General features: G+C 39.5%; 1 protein-coding gene across 1 annotated transcript in view; it reads right to left on the reverse strand.

The window, feature by feature from the left end:
* The window catches only part of kcnq1.2 (potassium voltage-gated channel, KQT-like subfamily, member 1.2), a 413878-nt gene that overhangs the window by 134635 nt on the left and 251618 nt on the right, over positions 1-27625 (reverse strand). Inside the window, exons 16-19 of the mRNA XM_061969396.2 lie at positions 24081-24156; positions 21701-21795; positions 20498-20538; positions 10012-10073 (exon numbers count right to left, since the gene is read on the reverse strand). Coding sequence (XP_061825380.2) covers positions 10012-10073; positions 20498-20538; positions 21701-21795; positions 24081-24156 — 274 coding nt within the window. The remainder of the gene's footprint in view (positions 1-10011; positions 10074-20497; positions 20539-21700; positions 21796-24080; positions 24157-27625) is intronic.

Raw genomic sequence — 27625 nt, forward strand, 5'->3', positions numbered from 1 at the left:
AACAACGCGCCACTAAAACAATGCAATAATGTCAACATACCCAAAATATATAAACAGACAAAATTGTGCTTTTCAACCACTGTGCCGCGGCACACTAATGTGGCTTATAGTACTAGTGTCATTATTAGTGCTTGGACAACATACACACGCCTGCAGATAGGGGGCAGCGGGGCTTGAATTATCACATCCATTTTCTACCGCTTGTCCCTTTTGGAGTCGCGGCGGGGTGCCTATCTCAGCTGCAATCGGGCGGAAGGCGGTGTACACCCTGGACAAGTCGCCACCTCATCACAGGGCCAACACAGATAGACAACATTCACACACTAGGGACCATTTAGTGTTGCCAATCAACATATCCCCAGGTGCATGTCTTTGGAGGTGGGAGGAGCCTATCCCCAGGTGCATGTCTTTGGAGGTGGGAGGAGCCTATCCCCAGATGCATGTCTTTGGAGGTGGGAGGAGCCTATCCCCATGTGCATGTCTTTGGAGGTGGGAGGGGCCTAACCCCGGTGCATGTCTTTTGAGGTGGGAGGAGCCTATCCCCAGATGCATGTCTTTGGAGGTGGGAGGAGCTTATCCCCATGTGCATGTCTTTGGAGGTGGGAGGGGCCTAACCCCAGGTGCATGTCTTTGGAAGTGAGAGGGGCCTATCCCCAGGTGCATGTCTTTGAAGGTGGGAGGAGCCTATCCCTAGGTGCATGTCTTTGGAGGTGGGAGGAGCCTATCCCAGATTCATGTCTTTGGAGGTGGGAGGAGCCTATCCCCATGTGCATGTCTTTGGAGGTGGGAGGGGCCTATGCCAAGGTGCATGTCTTTGGAGGTGGGAGGAGCCTATCCCAGATTTATGTCTTTGGAGGTGGGAGTAGCCTATTCCTAGGTGCATGTCTTTGGAGGTGGGAGGAGCCTATCCCCAGGTGCATGTCTTTGGAGGTGGGAGGAGCCTATTCCAGATTCATGTCTTTGGAGGTGGGAGGAGCCTATCCCCATGTGCATGTCTTGGGAGGTGGGAGGGGCCTATGCCCAGGTGCATGTCTTTGGAGGTGGGAGGAGCCTATCCCAGATTTATGTCTTTGGAGGTGGGAGTAGCCTATTCCTAGGTGCATGTCTTTGGAGGTGGGAGGAGCCTATCCCCAGGTGCATGTCTTTGGAGGTGGGAGGAGCCTATTCCAGATTCATGTCTTTGGAGGTGGGAGGAGCCTATCCCCATGTGCATGTCTTTGGAGGTGGGAGGGGCCTAACCCCGGTGCATGTCTTTTGACGTGGGAGGGGCCTATCCCCAGGTGCATGTCTTTTGAGGTGGGAGGGGCCTATCCCCAGGTGCATGTCTTTGGAGGTGGGAGGGGCCTATCCCCAGGTGCATGTTTTGTTTTTTTTTGGCGGTGGGAGGAAGCCGGAGTACATGCAAACTCCACACAGAAAGATCCCGAGCCCGGGATTGAACTCAGGACTACTCAGGACCTTCGTATTGTGAGGCACATGCACTAACCCCTGCGCCACCGTGCTGCCCGGGGCTTGAATGAATAAATAAGAAAATAGGACCAACCGTACACAGCTCTTGGGTTATAGTAGGTCATGAGGACATGTAAATGACTCGTGGTTCTCAGAAAGAACTTGTCTCTCCAGGTACCATCATAATGACCAACATTCCAATACAGTAGCCTAGTAGGCCTAAGTATTCACAAAAAAGCAGAGGAGCACAGGACAGCAAATGGTTTACAACCACTGATCTACAGTGGCGCCGTGCACCTTTTATGTGATGTTTTTCCTCAAACAAATTGGTCAAATTCTACATTGGACGACCGAAAGTGGCGATCATGTCAGATATTCCACTTGAGGAATGACAAGATATTACTAACGAGTCACAGATGTCACCTAAACACTGTGATTATCCTATTTTACGGACTATAGAGCGCACCGGCATCGAAGCCACGCCCACTAAATATTAGGGGGAAAAATATGCTTGCACATGTTAGCCACACCCGACTATAAGCCGCAGACATATATGTTGCCAAATGAGTTATTTACACAGAAATATTCTCTAAATGTTTACTTACAAAAATGTATTGTTTCCAAACGGTGTCTGTAACAAGGCAGTAAAACGGTTGATCAAACAAAACAGAAATCATGGTCATGAACCCACTAGCTGCGCAAGCTAGCTCTCCAATCAGCTAAACAGACTCAATAACTCCACGGTGACGTCTTGGTGAATTTACTGAGGAATTTGTGAAAGTGAAACAATACAAAAAGAATGTTGCTGCAAGTTAATAAAATGAACATAGACCCTCGGATGTTAGCTATTGCTATTGCTGACAACGCGAGATTCATTATATCACGATAACAGGTACAAATATGCATGAAAACACTCCTACAGACGTCACGCATGGGACACTTTAGTAAGTATGAACAGTTTTAGTTATATTGTAGAACTTAAAAACGGTGCTCGGAGTGATTAATGAAGAATCCAGACGAGTAAAAAGTTTATGGATGGCTAAAAGACTGCACGACACTTATACTTCCGGTTGAAAGCACTAAACAGAAGGACACTGCAGTGAGCAAACTCATCCAAAAGATGGCGTCATAGCACAAACGATAAAACAAAACTTTGCATGTTTTTTTGTTTTCTTTTTAAATACAATTTTTATAATAGCCGTCAGCGAAGAAAAATCCATAAATCAACCGCACCGTTTATTAAGCCGCAGGGTGCAAAGTGTAGGGAAAAAAAATAGCGGCTTATTACCATATCCAACTGATTTACCGGCAAGTTGAACAATGAATGAATTGATGGTTTCTGGCCTCTTTGCATGTTTTTTTTGTGCGGGTTTGATTCTGACCATCAGATTCCTTCGTAAGAAGTGACAAGCTGGTAGGAAGGAATGAAGGAAAAAAAATGAACTGATAGTAAAAAAAACTAACATTTAAGCTGGGATTTTTGTGTGATCATTTATTATAAGTTAAAAAGTTAAAGTAGCAATGATAGTCACACACACACACTAGGTGTGGCGAAATGATTCTCTGCATTTGACCCATCACCCTTGATCACTCCCTGGGAGGTGAGGGGAGCAGTGAGCAGCAGCGGTGGCCGTGCCCGGGAATAATTTTTGTTGATTTAACCCCCAACTCCAAGCCTTGATGCTGAGTGCCAAGCAGGGAGGTAATGGCTCCCATTTTTATCGTCTTTGGTATGACTCGGCCGGGGTTTGAACTCACAACCTACCCATCTCAGGGCGGACACTCTAACCACTAGGCCACTGAGTACCGTATTTTCCGCACTATAAGGCGCACCTAAAAACCACAAATTTTCTCAAAAGCTGACAGTGCGCCTTATAACCCGGTGCGCTTTATATATGGATAAATATTAAGATTCATTTTCATAAAGTTTCGGTCTCGCAACTTCGGTAAACAGCCGCCATCTTTTTTCCCGGTAGAACAGGAAGCGCTTCTTCTTCTACGCAAGCAACCGCCAAGGTAAGCACCCGCCCCCATAGAACAGGAAGCGCTTCTTCTTCTACCGTAAGCAACCACCCGCCCGCGTAGAAGAAGAAAAAGCGCGCGGATATTACCGTATGTTTCATTTCCTTTGTGTGTTTACATCTGTAAAGACCACAAAATGGCTCCTACTAAACGACAGGGATCCGGTTCATGAAAAGACGCAATCTCTCCATCCGCACACAGACTACTATTTCACAGCAACTGATATTCCTGTGAACCGCACTGTGGATACAACGGGAGCACGTACGGTGAATATTCGCACCACAGGGAATGAGAAGTCATCCTTCACTGTGGTTCTAGCTTGCCATGCTAATGGCCAGAAACTTCCACCCATGGTGATATTTAAAAGGAAGACCTTGCCAAAAGAGACCTTTCCAGCCGGCGTCATCATAAAAGCTAACTTGAAGGGATGGATGGATGAAGAAAAGATGAGCGAGTGGTTAAGGGAAGTTTACGCGAAGAGGCCGGGTGGCTTTTTTCACGCAGCTCCGTCCATGTTGATATACGACTCCATGCGCGCCCACATCACGCTGGTTTTTAATATATTATTAAAGTTTGACTGACCTATTTGACTGTTTTTTTGACATTCCTTTAGCGCAGTTAGATGCGGCTTACAACACGGGGCGGCTTATAGGTGGACAAAGTTTTGAAATATGCCGTTCATTGAAGGCGCGGCTTATAACCCAGGGCGCCTTATGGTGCGGAAAATACGGTAGGTGTTTGTATTCATGAGTCATGAGTGTTTCATTTATGCTATTTTTTCCCCCTTACCCTTCTCCCTTTAACATTTACAATATACATATATATCTCAAAACCCCACTTTTGGTCCCTCAGTTTAATTCACACCAGAAAAAACCTTCCACATGCATTATTGCTGTACAAGTCGTCTTAAAGATAATGTCAGGTTACACACAATTCCCATGGCTTGAGCATTTAGCCATCATCAATGGCAGCTGCTTGGACATACAGTGTGTGTGTGTGTGTGTGTGTGTGTGTGTGGGTGTGTGTGTTGTATTTGTATGTTTAAGTATCCAGTATATGTAGAGTACTGTATATCAGGCCAATTGTGTTTACTATTATAGTCAGTGCAGGGCTGAGAGGGCTACAGTTCAAACATGCACACACATTGTACACACATTGTACACACATTGTACACACTTGTACACACATTGTACACACTTGTACACACATTGTACACACACCCAAGCCATGCTTCTAAAGCTGAGGGGCCCTAAATGCCTCACAGATGGACTCCTAACAAACAGTCAAGTATTCTCAGTATTTGGCCTCGCTGCAATTGACAGCATACTTCCCTAATTGAGATGCTATTTAGGTCAGGTCAGCATTCTTCAGCCAGACGTAACACGCTGTATGTTACCTCCATGGCCATTGATTGAGTGGTCCTAACACGCTGTATGTTACCTTCATGGCCATTGATTGGGTGGTCCTAACACGCTGTATGTTACCTCCATGGCCATTGATTGAGTGGTCCTAATACGCTGTATGTTACCTGCATGGCCATTGATTGAGTGGTCCTAACACGCTGTATGTTACCTCCATGGCCATTGATTGAGTGGTCCTAATACGCTGTATGTTACCTCCATGGCCATTGTTTGAGTGGTCCTAACACGCTGTATGTTACCTCCATGGCCATTGTTTGAGTGGTCCTAACACGCTGTATGTTACCTCCATGGCCATTGATTGAGTGGTCCTAACACGCTGTATGTTACCTCCATGGCCATTGATTGAGTGGTCCTAATACGCTGTATGTTACCTGCATGGCCATTGATTGAGTGGTCCTAACACGCTGTATGTTACCTCCATGGCCATTGATTGAGTGGTCCTAATACGCTGTATGTTACCTCCATGGCCATTGTTTGAGTGGTCCTAACACGCTGTATGTTACCTCCATGGCCATTGATTGAGTGGTCCTAACACGCTGTATGTTACCTCCATGGCCATTGATTGAGTGGTCCTAACACGCTGTATGTTACCTCCATGGCCATTGATTGAGTGGTCCTAACACGCTGTATGTTACCTGCATGGCCATTGATTGGGTGGTCCTAACCACACGGGCAGTGTGAGTTATGCTGCTTTTAAAGAACAATTACGTGTTAAAGTCAACACTTTTGACCTCTCTGACAGGCGAGGTGGCTTAAAACATATATTCATTGAATAAAGTCACTTTTGGGTGGGATTAGAACAGCAAAAAGGGAGCTAAACACGTTTTTTTTTTAGTGAGCGTGTTGCAACTAGCGGCGTAATCATACAGTATGTACCTCGCTTTATAGTAAGGGAACACAACACACTAACATAAACATGATTCAATCATCTTTAAAATGAAACTGCAAACTACTAAAAGGTCATTCCAAATATCAAAAAGATGACCTGTACGTATAATCAATGTTGTATCAATTTACAAAATACAACTATTTTGCGACATTGTGTCAAAGTCAGTTTTAAAGGACATGTACGTATAATCAACGTTGTATCAATTTACAAATACAACTATTTTGCGACATTGTGTCAAAGTCAGTTTTAAAGGACATGTACGTATAATCAACGTTGTATCAATTTACAAATACAACTATTTTGCAACATTGTGTCAAAGCCACTTTTAAAGGACATGTACGTATAATCAATGTTGTATCAATTTACAAATACAACTATTTTGCGACATTGTGTCAAAGTCAGTTTTAAAGGACATGTACGTATAATCAACGTTGTATCAATTTACAAATACAACTATTTTGCGACATTGTGTCAAAGCCAGTTTTAAAGGACATGTACGTATATTTAACGTTGTATCAATTTACAAAATACAACTATTTTGCAACATTGTGTCAAAGCCACTTTTAAAGGACATGTACGTATAATCAACGTCGTATCAATTTACAAAATACAACTATTTTGCAACATTGTGTCAAAGTCAGTTTTAAAGGACATGTACGTATAATCAACGTTGTATCAATTTACAAAATACAACTATTTTGCGACATTGTGTCAAAGTCAGTTTTAAAGGACATGTACGTATAATCAACGTTGTATCAATTTACAAAATACAACTATTTTGCGACATTGTGTCAAAGTCAGTTTTAAAGGACATGTACGTATAATCAACGTTGTATCAATTTACAAAATACAACTATTTTGCGACATTGTGTCAAAGTCAGTTTTAAAGGACATGTACGTATAATCAATGTCGTATCAATTTACAAAATACAACTATTTTGCGACATTGTGTCAAAGTCAGTTTTAAAGGACATGTACGTATAATCAACGTTGTATCAATTTACAAAATACAACTATTTTGCGACATTGTGTCAAAGTCAGTTTTAAAGGACATGTACGTATAATCAACGTTGTATCAATTTACAAAATACAACTATTTTGCGACATTGTGTCAAAGTCAGTTTTAAAGGACATGTACGTATAATCAACGTTGTATCAATTTACAAAATACAACTATTTTGCGACATTGTGTCAAAGTCAGTTTTAAAGGACATGTACGTATAATCAACGTTGTATCAATTTACAAATACAACTATTTTGCGACATTGTGTCAAAGTCAGTTTTAAAGGACATGTACGTATAATCAACGTTGTATCAATTTACAAAATACAACTATTTTGCGACATTGTGTCAAAGTCAGTTTTAAAGGACATGTACGTATAATCAACGTTGTATCAATTTACAAAGACAACTATTTTGCGATATTGTGTCAAAATCAGTTTTAAAGGACATGTACGTATAATCAACGTTGTATCAATTTACAAAATACAACTATTTTGCGACATTGTGTCAAAGTCAGTTTTAAAGGACATGTACGTATAATCAACGTTGTATCAATTTACAAAGACAACTATTTTGCGACATTGTGTCAAAATCAGTTTTAAAGGACATGTACGTATAATCAACGTTGTATCAATTTACAAATACAACTATTTTGCGACATTGTGTCAAAGCCACTTTTAAAGGACATGTACGTATAACCAGTAAGGGAACACAACACAGCAACATAAACCTGATTAAGTCATCTTTAAAATGGAACACAAACTACTAAAAGGTCATTCCAATGATCAAAAAGATGAATAATTATATAAAATGTTTAGTTATGTTTTTTTTACCAAAGTGCAATTGATACAAACAAGTGCAACTGTTTGACAACATACATCCATTTTATACCGCTTGTCCTTTAACAACAATCTGGAATAATACATTAATTTATACTATTGCTGTCCAATGATATATTTTTTCTAATCTGATTAATCACAGAGTCACTATGGATTCATTTGGAGTAATCACGACTGAACACAACTCTTATTCACTCATGATCAGAAAGTAAATAATAACAATTACAATAATATTAAACATCTTTACATTGAATGTTGATGACTTTAGTTATTTGCTACTAAATATTTTCACGTGTAGAATCTATTGTCAAAGTGTCGGATTGACACTCGAAATGGAACCGGATGTGAAGCCAAAACATTTAATTAGGATCAGAAGTCAAACACGTTGATTGGGACATCCCTAAACAATTATATGTATTAATAAATAGAAAAAATAAAATAAATGGAAAAATAAAGAATAATGAAGAGTTAAAAACCTGAAATATTATATATTATTGATATTATATAACCTCCGAGGACAAAGTTACGAACCGCCGCTCCTGGTCTGTGGAACGCTCTCCCTGACCACCTGAGGGCACCACAGACTGTGGATTTTTTTAAAAGAGGCTTAAAAACCCTTCTTTTTTAAAACAGTCTTTTCTCTTTTTTTTTTTTTTTTAGATATATGCATACTAGTTTTAGCTATTTGGCTGTTATAGTTTTTATTTTTATTTTTTATTTATTCATTTTTTATTTTTTTTAATATTTTTAGACAGTGTAGCACTTTGAGGTTGTTTACTCAATGTGAAGTGCTTTTGCATTATATGTTGCATTAATTCATAGATAATAATAATAATAATAATAATAATAATAATAATAATAATAATAATATATTTTATATATTAAATATATTATTATTATTATTATTATTATCTATGAATTAATGCAACATATCTAATTCATAGATAATAATAATAATAATAATAATAATAATAATAATAATAATAATAATAATATATTTTATATATTAAATATATTATTATTATTATTATTATTATTATCTATGAATTAGATATGTTGCATTAATTCATAGATAATAATAATAATAATAATAATAATAATAATATATTTTATATATTAAATATATTATTATTATTATTATTATTATCTATGAATTAATGCAACATATCTAATTCATAGATAATAATAATAATAATAATAATAATAATAATAATATATTTTATATATTAAATATATTATTATTATTATTATTATTATTATTATCTATGAATTAGATATGTTGCATTAATTCATAGATAATAATAATAATAATAATAATAATAATATATTTTATATATTAAATATATTAAATATATTATTATTATTATTATTATTATTATCTATGAATTAATGCAACATATCTAATTCATAGATAATAATAATAATAATAATAATAATAATAATAATAATAATAATAATAATATATTTTATATATTAAATATATTATTATTATTATTATTATTATTATTATTATTATTATTATTATTATCTATGAATTAATGCAACATATAGAGCCATGAATAATTGATGATTGATGATTGAAATATTTTGCTTGATATTGATGAAATGATGAGTGCTGCCTACAAATAATACATTTATTCATGGCTATTTAACCTTTCAGTATGACAAGAAGAAGAAGAAGAAGAAGAAGAAGAAGAAGAAGAAGAAGAAGAAGAAGAAGAAGAAGAAGAAGAATATATCATGTGGTGGTCTATGGAAAATATTTGGCTAACATTTCTGCTGTGGAAATAGAAAAAAACTATAATTTACTGTCCCATTTAATGTTGCTGTTGCCTTATTCCCTGAAATGGAGCGTGACTCCAGAGAATCATGTGGATAACATAATATATAGCAGTGGTTTGCACATGAGTGAACAGCACATTTCCAAGAGCCACACGTCCTAATTCCAGCAAACAAACTGCAAAGCTGCGAGCCCACCAGCGACACACTTCACACCCGTGTCATTTGGGCCTGAGAACAACACCCGCTGACTAATAAGCACACACCTGCTGACTAAGCACGCACCGCTTCATCGGGTGCAAACCACATAAATGCTGCCGAGACAGACAGACAGACGTCAGGCTGGCGTCGCCCGCTGTCGCCATGGCGGCCGACATACCTACGCACAATGGTCACATGCTCAGGCCACGCCCAGTCAGAGACTTCATGTGCAGGATGGAGAAAGTCTGCTGGTGGTGTTGGTGGTGGTGACGGCACACCACCATTGACTCACTCATCCTCCTTACAAGGCAGGTAATGACACGCACACCCAAACATGATCCCACCTGTCCACCCAAAACACACGTGCCTTACCTTATCTTAAAACACACGGCAGGAAAGCGCGCCTTACCTTTTCTTCAAGACGGATCAGTCGCGCTCCGATGGTCGGGAATTCCTTATCTTCCCCTTTACCTGGCAAATGACAGACGCCATGAGGGAGTTAAACACACCTGCACGTGCTGACTGGAGCACAATAAAGATGTGTGTGTGTGTGTGTAGGAAGAATGTGATGATAACCATAGAACAGGAAATGTAACCTATAGCTGCAACACTAGTGTGAACATGACATACAAGATTGTTATACCGTATTTTCCGCACTATTAGCCGCACCTAAAAACCACAAATTTACTCAAAAGCTGACAGTGCGGCTTATAACCCGGTGCGCTTTATATATGGATTAATATTAAGATTCATTTTCATAAAGTTTCGGTCTCGCAACTACGGTAAACAGCCGCCATCTTTTTTCCCCGTAGAAGAGGAAGTGCTTCTTCTTCTACGCAAGCAACCGCCAAGGTAAGCACCCGCCCCCATAGAACAGGAAGCGCTTCTTCTTCTACTGTAAGCAACCACCCGCCCGCGTAGAAGAAGAAGAAGCGCGCGGATATTACGTTTCATTTCCTTTGTGTGTTTACATCTGTAAGGACCACAAAATGGCTCCTACTAAGCGACAGGTTTCCGGTTCATGAAAAGACGCAATCTCTCCATCCGCACACGGACTACTATTTCACAGCAACTGCCTAAAGACTTTCAAGAAAAGCTGGCTACTTTCCGTGCATATTGTAAAAACAAGATAGCTGAAAAAAAGATCCGGCCAGAGAACATTATCAACATGGACGAGGTTCCACTGACTTTTGATATTCCTGTGAACCGCACTGTGGATACAACGGGAGCACGTACGGTGAATATTCGCACCACAGGGAATGAGAAGTCATCCTTCACTGTGGTTTTAGCTTGCCATGCTAATGGCCAGAAACTTCCACCCATGGTGATATTCAAAAGGAAGACCTTGCCAAAAGAGACCTTTCCAGCCGGCGTCATCATAAAAGCTAACTCGAAGGGATGGATGGATGAAGAAAAGATGAGCGAGTGGTTAAGGGAAGTTTAAGTTTACGCGAAGAGGCCTGGTGGCTTTTTTCACGCAGCTCCGTCCATGTTGATATACGACTCCATGCGCGCCCACATCACGCTGGTTTTTAATATATTATTAAAGTTTGACTGACCTATCTGACTGTTTTTTTGACATTCCTTTAGCGCAGTTAGATGCGGCTTACAACACGGGGCGGCTTATAGGTGGACAAAGTTTTGAAATATGCCGTTCATTGAAGGCGCGGCTTATAACCCAGGGCGCCTTATGGTGCGGAAAATACGGTAGTCACTTTCATTGAGGGCCACATTGCCCTTTGAGGGCCACTTGGAAGCATAAATAATATATCATTACAAATGTATAAAGATTCACCTCATTACATGACTTAATTGCTTATGCATTTGATGATTATATTTGTCTACGTACGCTGCAAAAAAAACTTTGGATGTTATTGTAAAAAACTGGTAGCTCAGTCACCATAAATTGACTGCAAGATTTGCAGTGTTTTTGTTTTTTTTTACTGTAAAATCCACGGTTGTTTTTATAGAGTATTACTGTACATGGAAAAACGGTAGCAAAGTCGTTTTCACGCTGAAAAACTGGCAGTTTTACTGTAAAATTTATTGTCATTTTTAACTTGCTTTGAAATGATCAGTCAAGCATTTATTTCAGTTTTAACCTTCAACTTTGTGAATACACTATTTGGTGGCATTATTACTTACTATTGAAAATATATGCTTTTATACGCATGTATTTATTTTTTTTTATGTCAAAATCCCAGCAGGCACAAGACATGAAAACAACGTTGACAACTTGTTGAATTAAGTCCTGACCTTCAGCAACTCAAAAGTAACGTTGAAACAACATTTATTCAATGTCAGTTTGTGAAGTTGATTTGACATTGAAATGTGCTCGTTTTACAACCAACAACTTGGATCCAATGTTGGACATCAACGTTGTATCAATTTACAAATACAACTATTTTGCAACATTTTGTCAAAGTCAGTTTTAAAGGACATGTACGTATAATCAACGTTGTATCAATGACTTGTGCCTGCTGGGATGGAAAGAACAAATACTTTTAGTAAGAAAAGATCAACACTTCATTTCCAGGCTTTGGCGGGCCACTTTAAATGATGTGATGGGTTACATGTGGCCCACGAGCCTTAAGTTTGACACACGTGCCCTACTATATTTATTTTTAGCCTGGTGTGGAGCTGTTGATGTGTCATCCTTCCAATAAAAATACAAAACCTAAGCCATGAAGGGTCAATCTACATGTTGTGGGAAAATGTGACCTCATAAAGTCAAGCAAAAAGGTGAAGTTGAAACCTTCAACATGCATGATTTATTCCACATATTTAGTGAGTGACGTCAACATGATTTATTCCACATATTTAGTGAATGACGCCAACATGATTTATTCCACATATTTAGTGAGTGACGCCAACATGATTTATTCCACATATTTAGTGAGTGACGCCAACATGATTTATTCCACATATTTAGTGAGTGACGTCAACATGATTTATTCCACATATTTAGTGAGTGACGTCAACATGATTTATTCCACGTATTTAGTGAGTGACGCCAACATGATTAATTCCACATAATTAGTAAGTGATGTCAACATGATTTATTCCACATATTTAGTGAGTGACGCCAACATGATTTATTCCACATATTTAGTGAGTGACGCCAACATGATTTATTCCACATATTTAGTGAGTGACGCCAACATGATTTATTCCACATATTTAGTGAGTGACGTCAACATGATTTATTCCACATATTTAGTGAGTGACGTCAACATGATTTATTCCACATATTTAGTGAGTGACGCCAACATGATTTATTCCACATCTTTAGTGGGTGACGCCAACATGATTTATTCCACATATTTAGTGAGTGACGTCAACATAATTTATTCCACATATTTAGTGAGTGACGCCAACATGATTTATTCCACATATTTAGTGAGTGACGCCAACATGATTTATTCCACATATTTAGTGAGTGACGCCAACATAATTTATTCCACATATTTAGTGAGTGACGCCAACATGAATTATTCCACATATTTAGTGAGTGACGCCAACATGAATTATTCCACATATCTAGTGAGGACGCCAACATGATTTATTCCACATATTTAATGAGTGACGCCAACATGATTTATTCCACAAATTTCGTAAGTGACGTCAACATGATATATTCCACATATTTAGTGAGTGACGCCAACATGATTTATTCCACATATTTAGTGAGTGACGTCAACATGATTTATTCTACATATTTAGTGAGTGACGCCAACATGATTTATTCCACATATTTAGTGAGTGACGCAACATGATTTATTCCACATATTTAGTGAGTGACGCAACATGATTTATTCCACATATTTAGTGAGTCACGCCAACATGATTTATTCCACATATTTAGTGAGTGACGCCAACATGATTTATTCCACATATTTAGTGAGTGACGTCAACATTATTTATTTCACATATTTAGTGAGTGACGCCAACATGATTTATTCCACATATTTAGTGAGTGACGCCAACATGATTTATTCCACATATTTATGAGTGACGCCAACATGATTTATTCCACATATTTAGTGAGTGACGTCAACATGATTTATTCCACATATTTAGTGACGTCAACATGATTTATTCCACATATTTAATGAGTGACGCCAACATGATTTATTCCACATATTTAGTGAGTGACGCCAACATGATTTATTCCACATATTTAGTGAGTGACGTCAACATGATTTATTCCACATATTTAGTGAGTGACGCCAACATGATTTATTCCACATATTTAGTGAGTGACGCCAACATGATTTATTCCACATATTTAGCGAGTGACGCCAACATGTTTTATTCCACATATTTAGTGAGTGACATCAACATGATATATTCCACATATTTAGTGAGTGACATCAACATGATTTATTCCACATATTTAATGAGCGACGTCAACATGATTTATTCTACATATTTAGTGAGTGACGCCAACATGATTTATTCCACATATTTAGTGAGTGACGCCAACAACACAACACAAGGTTGCCAATAATAGCAAAGAGGAAGAACGTGATGATAACCATAGAACGGGAATTTTTTAATACCTATTTTGACTTTGCGTCGAGCTGCAATACTAACATGTAGTGTGAATACAACACTAAAATAATAATAATAATAATAATACATGAATTATAATTAATCATTTGGATGGACCAGCCAGGACACTCCTTGTATTATGTTTTACGCTTTATTTTGCTTTTTTTGTGCGCGCGTGTGAGGCCACAACAGAAGGCAACCATCCACCCATCCAATTTCTTCCGCTTGTCCCTTTTAATGAAGGCAAAAAAAGAAAAGAAAATGTGACGCTAACCCTAGAGCAGTGTAAAATTAGCAAGACTGCTATGAAGACACAACAAAAAGCTCACATTGTATTCTTCCTGACCTCTGTTGACGACACACGTTGTTTGAAAGCTGACATATTGGGCAAGGAGTCACATGGCGTGAGAGGAAGGTGGGGGCGTGGCTTATTTTGCAATGCCATCTGCAGAAAATGACGGAAAGTGCCACTCCATCACAAAACACATATGAAGATACTCAAAACACTCTACTGCCATCTGGCGGCTGAAGTGGGGGTAATGCACCTCCCCGATTCGTCACGTTTCATGTGTCAGGTAAACCGCCACAAATGGGGCCATACGAATGCCCTTCATCGACCTTAAAATGACCCTTACAGAAACACTGTGCTGTCATGTTGGCTCGCATGCTGTTGCCATGGTGACCACGATGTATCTCCTTTAATACGGGTGGAAGTACGGCTAATAATTGAAATTATTTAAAAAGTTTACTCATTTTTAAGTTGATTTATAAAATAATAATAATAATAATAAATTTTATTTGGTATAGCGCTATTCAGTGTACTCAAAGACGCTTTACAGGTAAAAAAAAAATCTAAATATAAAACAGTTCAAAGTAATAATATATAAAAGTATGTTTATATGTAATGTTTTTATTTCTATACGTTTATTTTCTATGCAGGAAAATAAAATAAAAAGTTTATTTAGATGGGTGAAATGCATAAAAAAAAAAAAATACTAAACTTATAAATGAGTGGCAGTTATTAAAAACAGTTTTATATTGCATGTTATTTTTCTTCATTTTTTCACATTTAATGTCATGAAATAAATGTGCATAGAGAAAATGCAGATAAAAGGAAGCCAAGTCATTTATTTATTTATTTATTATTTATTATTTATTTATGTTTTAAATAAGCACAATTGAGATGTATTATAAATATTATAATAGTATAAATTGTAATATTGTAATTATTTAAATTATGTATAAAAAAATGTTTTTAATATGTTTAATAAATGATTTAAATTGTAATGAAGTGCATCCAGAGGAAATAAAAGTGTTTACTAGCACAGGCAGACTTGAGATGAAAGCCAAAAGGAAAGTGAGAAGCAGGAAAGGAAATAAATATTTAGTCTTGTTTTCATGAAGTGGAATATTTGTCTGTGATTCCCCTTTTTTTTGTATGCCAGTGCAAAACAAGGACTCCTAGAAGCCAACGTGAATGAATGAGTGTAAGTGAAATGAGGGCTGCAGTAAGTAAGTGAGTGAATCACGCATGCAACAGCTGAACTAACTTCATCTCATTTTTCTTCTTCTTGTTTTTCCATTGAAAATGTGTTTGTGTCTTCTCTCAGCGAGCTCTCTGCAAATGTCATTTCCACACTGAAGCTGTTCCAACATTTGCCATAAGGCCAGAAAGGGCACACAATCAAGGGAGGCAAATATTTGAGGGGGCCCCTGCTCCCAGAAATATAAAAAGAGAGAAAAGGGGCCCCCTATGGTCGGTCATATTGGCTGTAGAAGGGGCCCCTTTTTTTATTTTTACTACTTCTCACTTATTGTCAGCTCGTGAATGTAATAAAGTCTGCTTGGGGCCCCTCACACCTACCAACATAACATCTACTCAATGCTAAATATATACATGTAATATATCTACACATATATGTACAGTATATATGTACACATATACAGTATGTATGTAATATATGTATATATGTATGAAATATATGTACACATTTATGTACAGTATATATGTGCACATAAATGTATGAAATATATGTATATATGTACACATATATGTATGTAATATATGTATATATGTATGTAATATATGTATGTATATATGTACACATATACAGGTATGTATGAAATATATGTACACATTTATGTACAGTATATATGTACACCTATATGTACAGTATATATGTGCACATATATGTATGAAATATATGTATATATGTACACATATATGTATGTAATATATGTATATATGTATGTATTATACGTATGTATATATGTACACATATATGTATGTAATATATGTATATATGTATGTAATTGACGTATGTATATATGTACACATATATGTATGTAATATATGTATATATGTATGTATTATACGTATGTATATATGTATGTATTATACGTATGTATATATGTACACATATATGTATGTAATATATGTATATATGTATGTATTATACGTATGTATATATGTATGTATTATACGTATGTATTAGAGATGCGCGGATAGGCAAATATTTCATCCGCAACCGCATCAGAAAGTCGTCAATCCATCCGCCATCCACCCGATGTAACGTTTGAATAGAACTGCATCCGCCCGCCATCCGCCCGCACCCGCCCGTTATATCTAATATAGACGATGCAAGGCATTAGTGAGGCACCTGCCAACTACTCCGGTTTTCCCGTAATTCGTACGGTTTTCATCAACCTATTCCGGGTTACGGGTGCAGTGATAAAAAATACGGTTTTTCATTAATTAAAAAAAAAAGGGTGAAAACTACGCGAATTGCACCTTGTGCAGACAAGATTTTTCGATCGGACACGGAGGAATTAGCGATGTAAAAGACCACTTTGGGACAAAAAAACACAAGTCTAATGCCGTTGCTAGCGATACAAGTGGAAAACTTTCAACGTTTTTCGTCGCCCAAACAGATTCTTTGGATGTGATAAATGCCGAAGTTTTATTTACGGAGGCAATAATTGAGCATGGACTTCCAATCGCACTGGCTGATCACATGGGACAGTTAAATGTTTGTAATGCAACCTTTAAAAATCATTACGCGGTGATCGCGGTCCCAAAAATAAACTTTTCTTGCATGATAATGTCCAGAAAAATTCGCTTTATATTACTATAGAGTCCTTTTAACGAATGAGTTTGATGGTTTATCACAAACCTTAAATGAAAGAAGTCCTTTGTTCTCTTGCACCAATCACGTCAATCACGCGCGCAAATTTAAATTATACAATAACATATGTATGTCATCTCTATTTAAACACAAATAAATTAAATAAATAATAATAATAAATTACCTGCAACTTATTGGCCAAGGCAAATAGCTGAAGGGGGGAAATCAAACCCATCAGACTGCACTTTATCATCAATCTTGAATTATAATGAAAATATAGACGGTCGCGACAAACAAAGCAGGCTAAATATCCTTACATTGTCGCCAATCGGAGATGCGCTTCACTTGAAAGCGAGGCCAAATAATTATTCACACATAGTAGTATATCTCCAATAGAAAAAAAACCACAATAAACAACGCAATTGCCTTAATTCCTTTGCATTGTAGTGCGCCCAAACAACACGTAACCATCAAAATTATTTAGCTGACCGAACTCAATATAGGTTAGCAGGGGCGCCGCTAGGGCTTTTGGGCCCCATGAAAATAATCTTTACAGGGCCCCCAACACAGTGTCATTATTTTTTCTGTATTATAATTTCATCATCATTAAGGGCCTCTCTGGGCCCCCCTCCATCATGGGCCCCTAGAATCCGTCTCCTTTACCCCCCCCTTTTCGGCGCCCCTGTAGGTCAGACATGGGCTTATTTGGTATAGCCTAGGTCAGTGGTTCTCAAATGGGGGTACACGTACCCCTGGGGGTACTTGAAGGTATGCCAAGGGGTACGTGAGATATTTTAAAAATATTCTAAAAATAGCAACAATTCAAAAATCCTTTATAAATATATTTATTGAATAATACTTCAACAAAATATGAATGTAAGTTCATAAACTGAACATCAAATCAAGTAGGCTATTCCATTCATTACAATGCAACAATGCATTATTCAGTGTTGACAGCTAGATTTTTTGTGGACATGTTCCATAAATATTGATGTTAAAGATTTCTTTTTTTGTGAAGAAATGTTTAGAATTAAGTTTATGAATCCAGATGGATCTCTATTACAATCCCCAAAGAGGGCACTTTAAGTTGATGATTACTTCTATGTGTAGAAATCTTTATTTATAATTGAATCACTTGTTTATTTTTCAACAAGTTTTTAGTTATTTTTAGTTATTTTTTTCCAAGAGCTTTGGGTTATGACCGAAAGGACAAGATCATGGGTACAAGCGGCCGAAATGAGTTTCCTCCGCCGGGTGGCGGGGCTCTCCCTTAGAGATAGGGTGAGAAGCTCTGTCATCCGCGGGGAGCTCAAAGTAAACCGCTGCTCCTCCACATGGAGAGGAGCCAGATGAGGTGGTTCGGGCATCTGTTCAGGATGCCACCCGATCGCCTCCCTCGGGAGGTGTTTAGGGCACGTCCGACCGGTAGGAGGCCACGGGGAAGACCCAGGACACGTTGGGAAGACTATGTCTCCCGGCTGGCCTGGGAACGCCTCAGGATCCCCCGGGAAGAGCTGGACAAAGTGGCTGTGGAGAGGGAAGTCTGGGCTTCCCTGCTTAGGCTGCTGCCCCCGCGACCCGACCTCGGATAAGCGGAAGAAGATGGATGGATGGATGGATGGATAGTTCAAGAAATATGATGCACCATGTTCGATGTCCCGGTTTTATGACTGTCGTAGACGTACACAGCGTCGCAGCTCTTGCAACTCACGTAGCCAGCATTGCTGTCATCCTGATTTACAACCTCATAAAAACGAGTCCACGCTGAACTTTTCTGGCCTTTTTTTCCCCTGGTTTTTAGTATTCCCTTTTTTAGTTTGTCGCGCACCACGTTTACTGCCGGTGTTGCCATTTTTTTTTCTTCTTCTGATGTGGCGTGCTGCAGGTGCCTGCTGCAGGTGCCTGCTGATAAATAATTGCCTGTTTCAAAGAGTGCTGCTCGTTTTTCGTATGTGGCTAACAACATTTAACTATGTATATATATTTCCGAATTGGTTTAACTGCCACCCGCAAAAAAAAAAAAAAAAAAAAAAAAAAAATCTCATTAATCCGCCCGACCCACCCGCGGCGCGGATAAAATCTTATTTATTTAAATTTCATCCGCCCGATCCGCGGATAATCCGCCGAATCCGCGGTTGTGTCCGCAAACCGCGCATCTCTAGTATGTATATATGTACACATATATGTATGTAATATATGTATATATGTATGTAATATACGTATGTATATATGTACATATACACAAAAAGCAAAAGAGGTGAAAGATATTTAGTCTGGCACAGTTTGTGTTTGTTGACATGATGGCTGACTCTCTGACTCTTTGACTCTTTGAGTCTTTGACTCTCTGACTCTCTGACTCTTTGACTCTCTGGCTCTCTGACTCTCTGACTCTTTGACTCTTTGACTCTTTGACTCTCTGACTCTCTGACTCTTTCACTCTGACTCTCTGACTGTCTGACTCTTTGACTCTTTCACTCTCTGACTCTTTCACTCTCTGACTCCTTGACTCTTTCACTCTCTGACTCTTTCAGTCTCTGACTCTCTGACTCTGACTCTTTGACTCTTCTGACTCTTTCACTCTCTGACTCTCTGACTCTTTGACTCTCTGACTCTCTGACACTTTGACTTTCTGACTCTCTGACTCTTTCACTCTTTGACTCTCTGACTCTCTGACTCCTTGACTCTTTCACTCTCTGACTCTTTCACTCTCTGACTCTCTGACTCTGACTCTTTCACTCTTTGACTCTCTGACTCTTTCTCTCTCTGACTCTCTGACTCTTTGACTCTTTGAATATTTGACTCTCTGACTCTCTGACACTTTGACTTTCTGACTCTCTGACTCTTTCACTCTCTGATTCTCTGACTCTCTGACTCCTTGACTCTTTCACTCTGTGACTCTTTCACTCTCTGACTCTCTGACTCTGACTCTTTGACTCTTTGACTCTCTGACTATTTGACTCTCTGACTCTCTGACTCTCTGACTCTCTGTCTCTTTGACTCTTTCACTCTCTGACTCTCTGACTCTCTGACTCCTTGACTCTTTCACTCTCTGACTCTTTCACTCTCTGACTCTCTGACTCTAACTCTTTGACTCTTTGACTCTCTGACTATTTGACTCTCTGACTCTCTGACTCTCTGACTCTTTGACTCTTTCACTCTCTGACTCTCTGACTCTCTGACTCTTTGACTCTTTGACTCTCTGACTCTGCTGCTTACCTGGCAGGAACATGCCCGGTTTGCCCAGTGTGCCGTCCAGCCTAGGAGGAGGAGGAGGAGGAGGAGGAGGAGGAGGAGGAGGAGAAGGAGGAGGAGGAGGAAGAGGAGTGGGGAAAAAGGCAAAAATAAGTTAGTGAGTGAGCTGAAGTCAAGATGTTCTATTTCTAGCTAGCACACATGGCATTTACTATCAGATATAAAACACACATGAAAATAATGGTGTGAAGGGAAATTCAGCAGATATTTTTCCTATTTCGTATATAAAGGACACTTGTATACACTTTAGAGTAGTCAACGTACAGCTTGTATAGATTTACCATCAACACACAGCCATTAATAGCTTGCAACACGAGTGAGCACCAAAATATGTCACCGTTCTCCTCAACTGGAGGCCAAAGTGGACTCCATCACATTTTTTATAAATCACATTTTTTTTCCAATGTGGGGGGCCCCAATGTGGCCCCAATGTGGCCCCCCACATTGGCAGTGTGCGGATAGTAAATCTCCACCGCTGTGTAAGCTCTACACTGACTACTCTAAACTTCTAGAATATTGACAACATAACGAAATGTTTGCTCAAATGTGAGGGGATGTACTCACTGTAATATTACACATTCACAATGATATATATTATATATACACTGTAATATTATACATACACAATGATATATACTATATATACACTGTAATATTATACATTCACAATGATATATACACTGTAATATTACACATACACAACTATATATACACTGTAATATTACACATACACAACTATATATACACTGTAATATTACACGTACACAACTATATATACACTGTAATATTATACATACACGATATATACTATATATACACTAATATTATACATACACAACTATATATACACTAATATGATACATACACAATGATATATACTATATTTCCACTGTATATATCATGATGACTCATGAAGAGTCATCATCAACTTGAAAGTCCAAATTGAGTCATATTGCTGCATTTAGTGGTGGGGAAAAAAACTAAAACTTTGTTTTGAAGAGTTCTTTCTTTTTCGGTAAACAAGCCACTTTGTTTAATTAGAGGGTGGGAGCTTGTTAGAAAAAGAAAAAAAGAAAAAAGTGGTGCCCACAATAAAAAAAGACAAAAAAAACAAGCGTAAAAGAGAGAATAAAGTGAAAAAAGAGAGGTTGATAGAAGAGAGCACACCTTCTCTGCAGCTCCTTGATGCGCACCATCATGTTGAGATGACCTTGGGAGTATTGCTCAATCACGTCCCGAACGTCGTAGGGCTTACGTGCTTGCTGAGGATCATACACACAAACACACACACACACACACACACACACACACACACACACACACACACACACACACACACACACACACACACACACACACACACACAAGTGTATTTCAGCAATATTATTTTACAAACACACAAAGGCCATTGTTAACCCTGCGATGTTCCCCGGTCCCTAAAAAACATCCCCCAACCCCCAAGGGTGCAAAGAGTTCATTGTGTGTGTGTGTGTGTGTGTGTGTGTGTGTGTGAGTGTGTGTGTGTGTGTGTGTGTGTGTGTGTGTGAAGTGACAAGTGCATGGTAATGTAGAAAGCAATCGCATTAAGGTCCTTTCACAGCTTAGTTTGGTGTGGCGTGGATACAAGCGGCGTCAGAAAGAACCCGCTGAACTCTTCAGGCTGCAGCTGAAAGCACTTCAATGGACGTGACAACACAACACAACACTGCTACACAACTGCACAGGTGACACTGATACAACAGCAACAAATGATATTGGTCTGTGTGTGTGTGTGTGTGTGTGTGTGCGTGTGTGTGTGGTAACAGGTTGAAAAACACAATATGCAGGTGCAGGTTTCAGTCCAGTTTATGTGAGCGTGTCCCACTGTTGGGACCCAGTTTGGGGCCACATAGGGGCAACGTTGGGGCCACCTTGGGGCCACCTTGGGCCACGTTGGGGCCGCCTTGGGGCCACCTTGGGGCCACGTTGGGACCACGTTGGGGTCACGTTGGGACCAAATCTGGGCCACAATGGGACCACGTGGGGTCACATTGGGGCCACATCTGGGCCACGTTGGGGCCAAATCTGGGCCACGTTGTGACCACATTGGGACCACGTTGGGGCCACATCTGGGCCACATTGGGACCACGTTGGGACCACGTTGGGTAACGTTGGGATCACGTTGGGGCTACATCTGGGTCACATTGCAACCACGTTGGGACCATGTTGGGGCCACATCTGGGCCACGTTAGGACCACGTTGGGACCACGTTGGGGCCACGTTGGGGCCACGATGGGGCTACATCTGGGTCATGTTGCAACCATGTTGGGACCACGTTGGGGCCACATCTGGGCCACGTTGGGGCCACGTTGGGACCACATTGGGACCACATTGGGGCCACCATGGGGCCACCTTGGGGCCACCTTGGACCATGTTGGGGCCACGTTGGGGCCACGTTGGGGCCACATCTGGGCCATGTTGGGACCACGTTGGGGCCACATCTGGGCCACGTTGGGGCCACATTGGGACCACATTGGGGCCAACTTGGGGCCACCTTGGACCATGTTGGGGCCATGTTGGGGCCACATCTGGGCCACGTTGAGACCACGTTGGGGCCACATCTGGGCCACATTGGGACCACATTGGGACCCTATTGGGGCCCCATTGGGGCCACATCTGGGCCACGTTGGGACCACGTTGGGGCCACATCTGGGCCACATTGGGACCAAGTTGGGGCCACATCTGGGCCACGTTGGGACCACGTTGGGGCCATGTTGGGGCTACGTTGGGGCCACATTAGAGCCACATTAGGGCCACATTAGAGCCACATTAGGGCCACATTAGGGCCACATTAGAGCCACATTAGGGCCACATTAGGGCCACATTAGGGCCACATTTGTTTGTTTACTTACTACTAAAAGACAAGTTGTCTAATATGTTCAACATTTTATTTAAGGACTAAATTGCAATGATAAACATATATTTAATTTACTGTAAGATTTTTTTGTTAAAATAAAACCAATAATGACATTTTTTGTGGTCCCTTTTATTTAGAAAAGTATCGAAATACATTTTGGTACCGGTACCAAAATATTGGTACGGGGACCACCCTAGTATCTAGAAGGCTCTGATTACTTGCTAAATATAGCGGCAAAGTCTGTCAATTCCCTCCTGCTGCTCTGTCTTCTTATTCTCTGGCAGACCAGATGCTGTATAATGTGTTGGAGTGAGGGCCAACACGTGTTGGGCCCCCACAAATGCACAGGAAACACCCCGCAGATGTACAGTATGCACTCCACACTCATCAGCAAACCTCACGTTACATTCCAGTGATGCTGAGCTACGTCCAATTTGCTGAAATGCAGCATATACGTCCTCGTCACTAGCAAATAAAATTAATTTCTGTTCTTGTCTTTGCTGCAATGCAACGACCTGAACATAAGACGACCTTGAGGGAAGTCTCCCAAAGTCCAACTCATGCTGTCTTCTGCAGACACTTCTGATATCCAACACTAAAGACAATCCAAACTTTCTCCATCATCCATTCTGTTCGTTTCCTTCGCCTTACCTGGAACTTCTTGCGGGCCACAAAGTACTGCATTCTGCGAAGAACTTTCACCGCTGACCTCTGGGCGTGAGACAACCTGGGACAAAACACATGGACACTTTCAGTCAACACACAAGTAGTGTGTGTAGTGCTTCATGTCAATGCAGCAGGGCGCCACCAGGTGGCGACGTGGTGAAAAAAAGCTTGTAAAAGTAGGACTTTATACATACTTGCCAACCCTCCCGGATTTTCCGGGAGACTCCCGAAATTCAGCGCCTCTCCCGAAAACCTCCCGGGACAAATTCAGGCGGAGCCGGAGGCCACGCCCCCTCCAGCTCCATGCGGACCTGAGTGACGTGTTGACAGCCTGTTCACACGTCCGCTTTCCCACAATATAAACAGCCTGCCTGCCCAATCACGTTATAACTGTAGAATGATGGAGGGTGAGTTCTTGGTTTCTTATGTGGGTTTATTGTTAGGCAGTTTCATTAACGTCCTCCCAGCGCGGCAACAACACACAACAGCAGCAGTCAAGTCTTCGTCTACAGTAAAGCAGTTTGTCTGCCGTAAACAGCAACGTTGTGACACTTTTAAACAGGACAATACTGCCATCTACTGTACATGCATATGTGACCCACCCATAATGTGTCACATTTTTGTGTTGATTTATTTATTTTATTTTGTGGTTTGAATTCGTTTTTGGAGCTGTCATTACACATTTATCAGTATTCACATTGGTCAGTAGGGGGCAGTAGGGCGTTTCTTCCCAATTGAACGCTATCACCTGCAGACCGGAAGTGTCTTGTCATTCTGATGAGCGCGACCAGTCTGTGAACAATTGAAACGTCCTGTGTGCTTTTTCCTCCTGTATAACAGGTTAGTTTTGGTGAATCAACTCACTGAATAATATCCATGTGATCTTTATAAGTTTAAGTACACATTCTGATGGTGGAGCCTAACTCTAAAGTGTTTGTGAGTTGTAGTTTGTATTTGTGAATGAATCCAGTGCACAGCTGCAGTAATCAATACAAAAAGGCGACGTGAGTGCGCAATGTTTATATAGGAACTTCTGATCCTAATTCAGACTCCCAAATTAGAGCTCCCGTTTTCTTATTGATTTTATAATGTATATTTGTATAATGTGTGTGTTCTGAAATAGTGACAGAGAATAGAACAAGGATGGACAATTCAACCCTTAACTCAACAATGAGTAGATGAGTGTTATGTGTGTGTATATGTGTAAATAAATGAACACTGAAATTCAAGTATTTATTTTATATATATATGTAGTAAAATATATATATATATATATAGCTAGAATTCACTGAAAGTCAAGTATTTCTTATATATATATATCTTAACCACGCCCCCAACCACGCCCCCCGCCCCACCCCCGACCACGCCCCCACCCCCACCCCCCACCTCCCGAAATCGGAGGTCTCAAGGTTGGCAAGTATGACTTTATAGGCGCTCCAAGTGTTTTGTGGTCATGAATGCATTTCCATAAATGATCCAAACTGCGCAAAAAGAAAAAAGGGAACAAGTTATAAGCCCCATGGTGGAAAAATATGCACAGTACTTTTTTTTTGGTTGGTTCATTTCACTCTGTATTTATAGCATTGTCTCTTTTTATTGTAATTCATTCTTTTTTTTTTACCTTTCTGGTTTTAATTTGTAGACAACTCTGCAGCAGAAGTGGCTGTTTTTTAAAATTGTGCTCTGTAAATAAGTCAACTTTGACCTACATTCAGGAAGGACTTCTGTGTTAGACAATGGAATAGAGATGTCCGATAATATCGGCCGATAAATGCGTTAAAATATAATATCGGAAATTATCAGTATCAGTTTTTTTTATTATCAGTATCGTTTTTTTAAATTTTTTTTATTTTTATTTTTATTTTTTTATTAAATCAACATAAAAAACACAAGATACACTTACAATTAGTGCACCAACCCAAAAAACCTCCCTCCCCCATTCACACTCATTCACACAAAAGGGTTGTTTCTTTCTGTTATTAGGGCCCGCATGGCCCATTGCATAAGGACTCCCAAAGGGAGTCCTTATGCAATGGGACATAAGGACCTATTGAATTTGTAAGGTTTTATTCTTTATTCTTCCGCCGCCACATTAAACTGTAATTTGACCTACTTAACATGCTTCAAAACTCACCATATTTTACCCACACATCAGGACCTGCGGAAATTGCCTTTTTTTTTTTAAACCGAACCACAAAACTTAAAATTGCGCTCTAGCGCCCCCTAGGAAAAAAAAACTAGACTGCCTGTAACTCCCACTAGGAAGGTCGGAGAGACATGAAACAAAAACCTCTATGTAGGTCTGACTTACACCTACCTTTCATAATTGTACATCCTCGGGGAAAAATCAACAGGAAGTTGGCAATTCCCCCTTCAAGACAAAAAAGTACTAAAAACAGTCACTTTTGCCTCTTTGAGTTGTAATTTGACCCCCTTAACATGCTTCAAAACTCACCGAACTGAACGCACACATCAGGACTGGCAAAAATTGCGATCTAATAAAAAAACCTAACCCCAAAATTAAAAATTGCGCTCTAGAGCAATTTTTGAATAAAACGGAGAAAAAACTGCTCCTCGGAAGAAAAAAATGACAAAACTGCCTGTAACTCCCACCGGGAAGGTCGGAGAGACATGAAACAAAAACCTCTATGTAGGTCTCACTTAGACCTACATTTCATAAATTGACAACCCCCAGCAAAAATCAACAGGAAGTTTGCTATTCCCCCTTCAAAACACATTTTTTGTAAAAACCGGTCACCTTCCTTCAAAAACTATCTCCTCTGAGCGCGTTTGTCGTTTCGGCTTCAAACTAACACAGGAGAGAGATTAAACCCTTGTGTATAAAATAACAGAACAGAGTTTTAATACCTGCTCCGGTTTTGATTTTATGACCCTTCAAAAACCCGCTGCGCTGCTGTTTTTTTAAGATGGCTGCTTAAAAGCAGGAAGCACCAACGTGCCCACACAATGCAGACAAGGTAGGTACACTAGACAAAAGTCTTGGGACATTTCAGACTAAAAGTAGACAAAAGTATTGGGACACTTAGGACTAGCACCTGCCAAATACGCGGGCCCGACCAATGCTGCTTGCAGCTTTAATTAATATTGTGGTTCCTACATTATATATCAATATATATCAATACAGTCTGCAAGGGATACAGTCCGTAAGCACACCTGCTGGTCCACTAATAGTACTAACCTTTAACACTTCATTTGACTCATTTTCATTCATTACTAGTTTCTATGTAACTGTTTTTATATTGTTTTACTTTCTTTTTTTATTCAAGAAAATGTTTTTCATTTTTTCATTTATTTATCTTATTTTATTTTATTATTATTTTTAAAAGTACCTTATCTTCACCATACCTGGTTGTCCAAATTAGGCATACCGTATTTTCCGCACTATTAGCCGCACCTAAAAACCACAAATTTACTCAAAAGCTGACAGTGCGGCTTATAACCCGGTGCGCTTTATATATGGATTAATATTAAGATTCATTTTCATAAAGTTTCGGTCTCGCAACTACGGT

This window comes from Nerophis lumbriciformis, linkage group LG10, assembly GCF_033978685.3.
Source record: "Nerophis lumbriciformis linkage group LG10, RoL_Nlum_v2.1, whole genome shotgun sequence".
In the NCBI taxonomy this organism is placed as follows: domain Eukaryota; kingdom Metazoa; phylum Chordata; class Actinopteri; order Syngnathiformes; family Syngnathidae; genus Nerophis; species Nerophis lumbriciformis.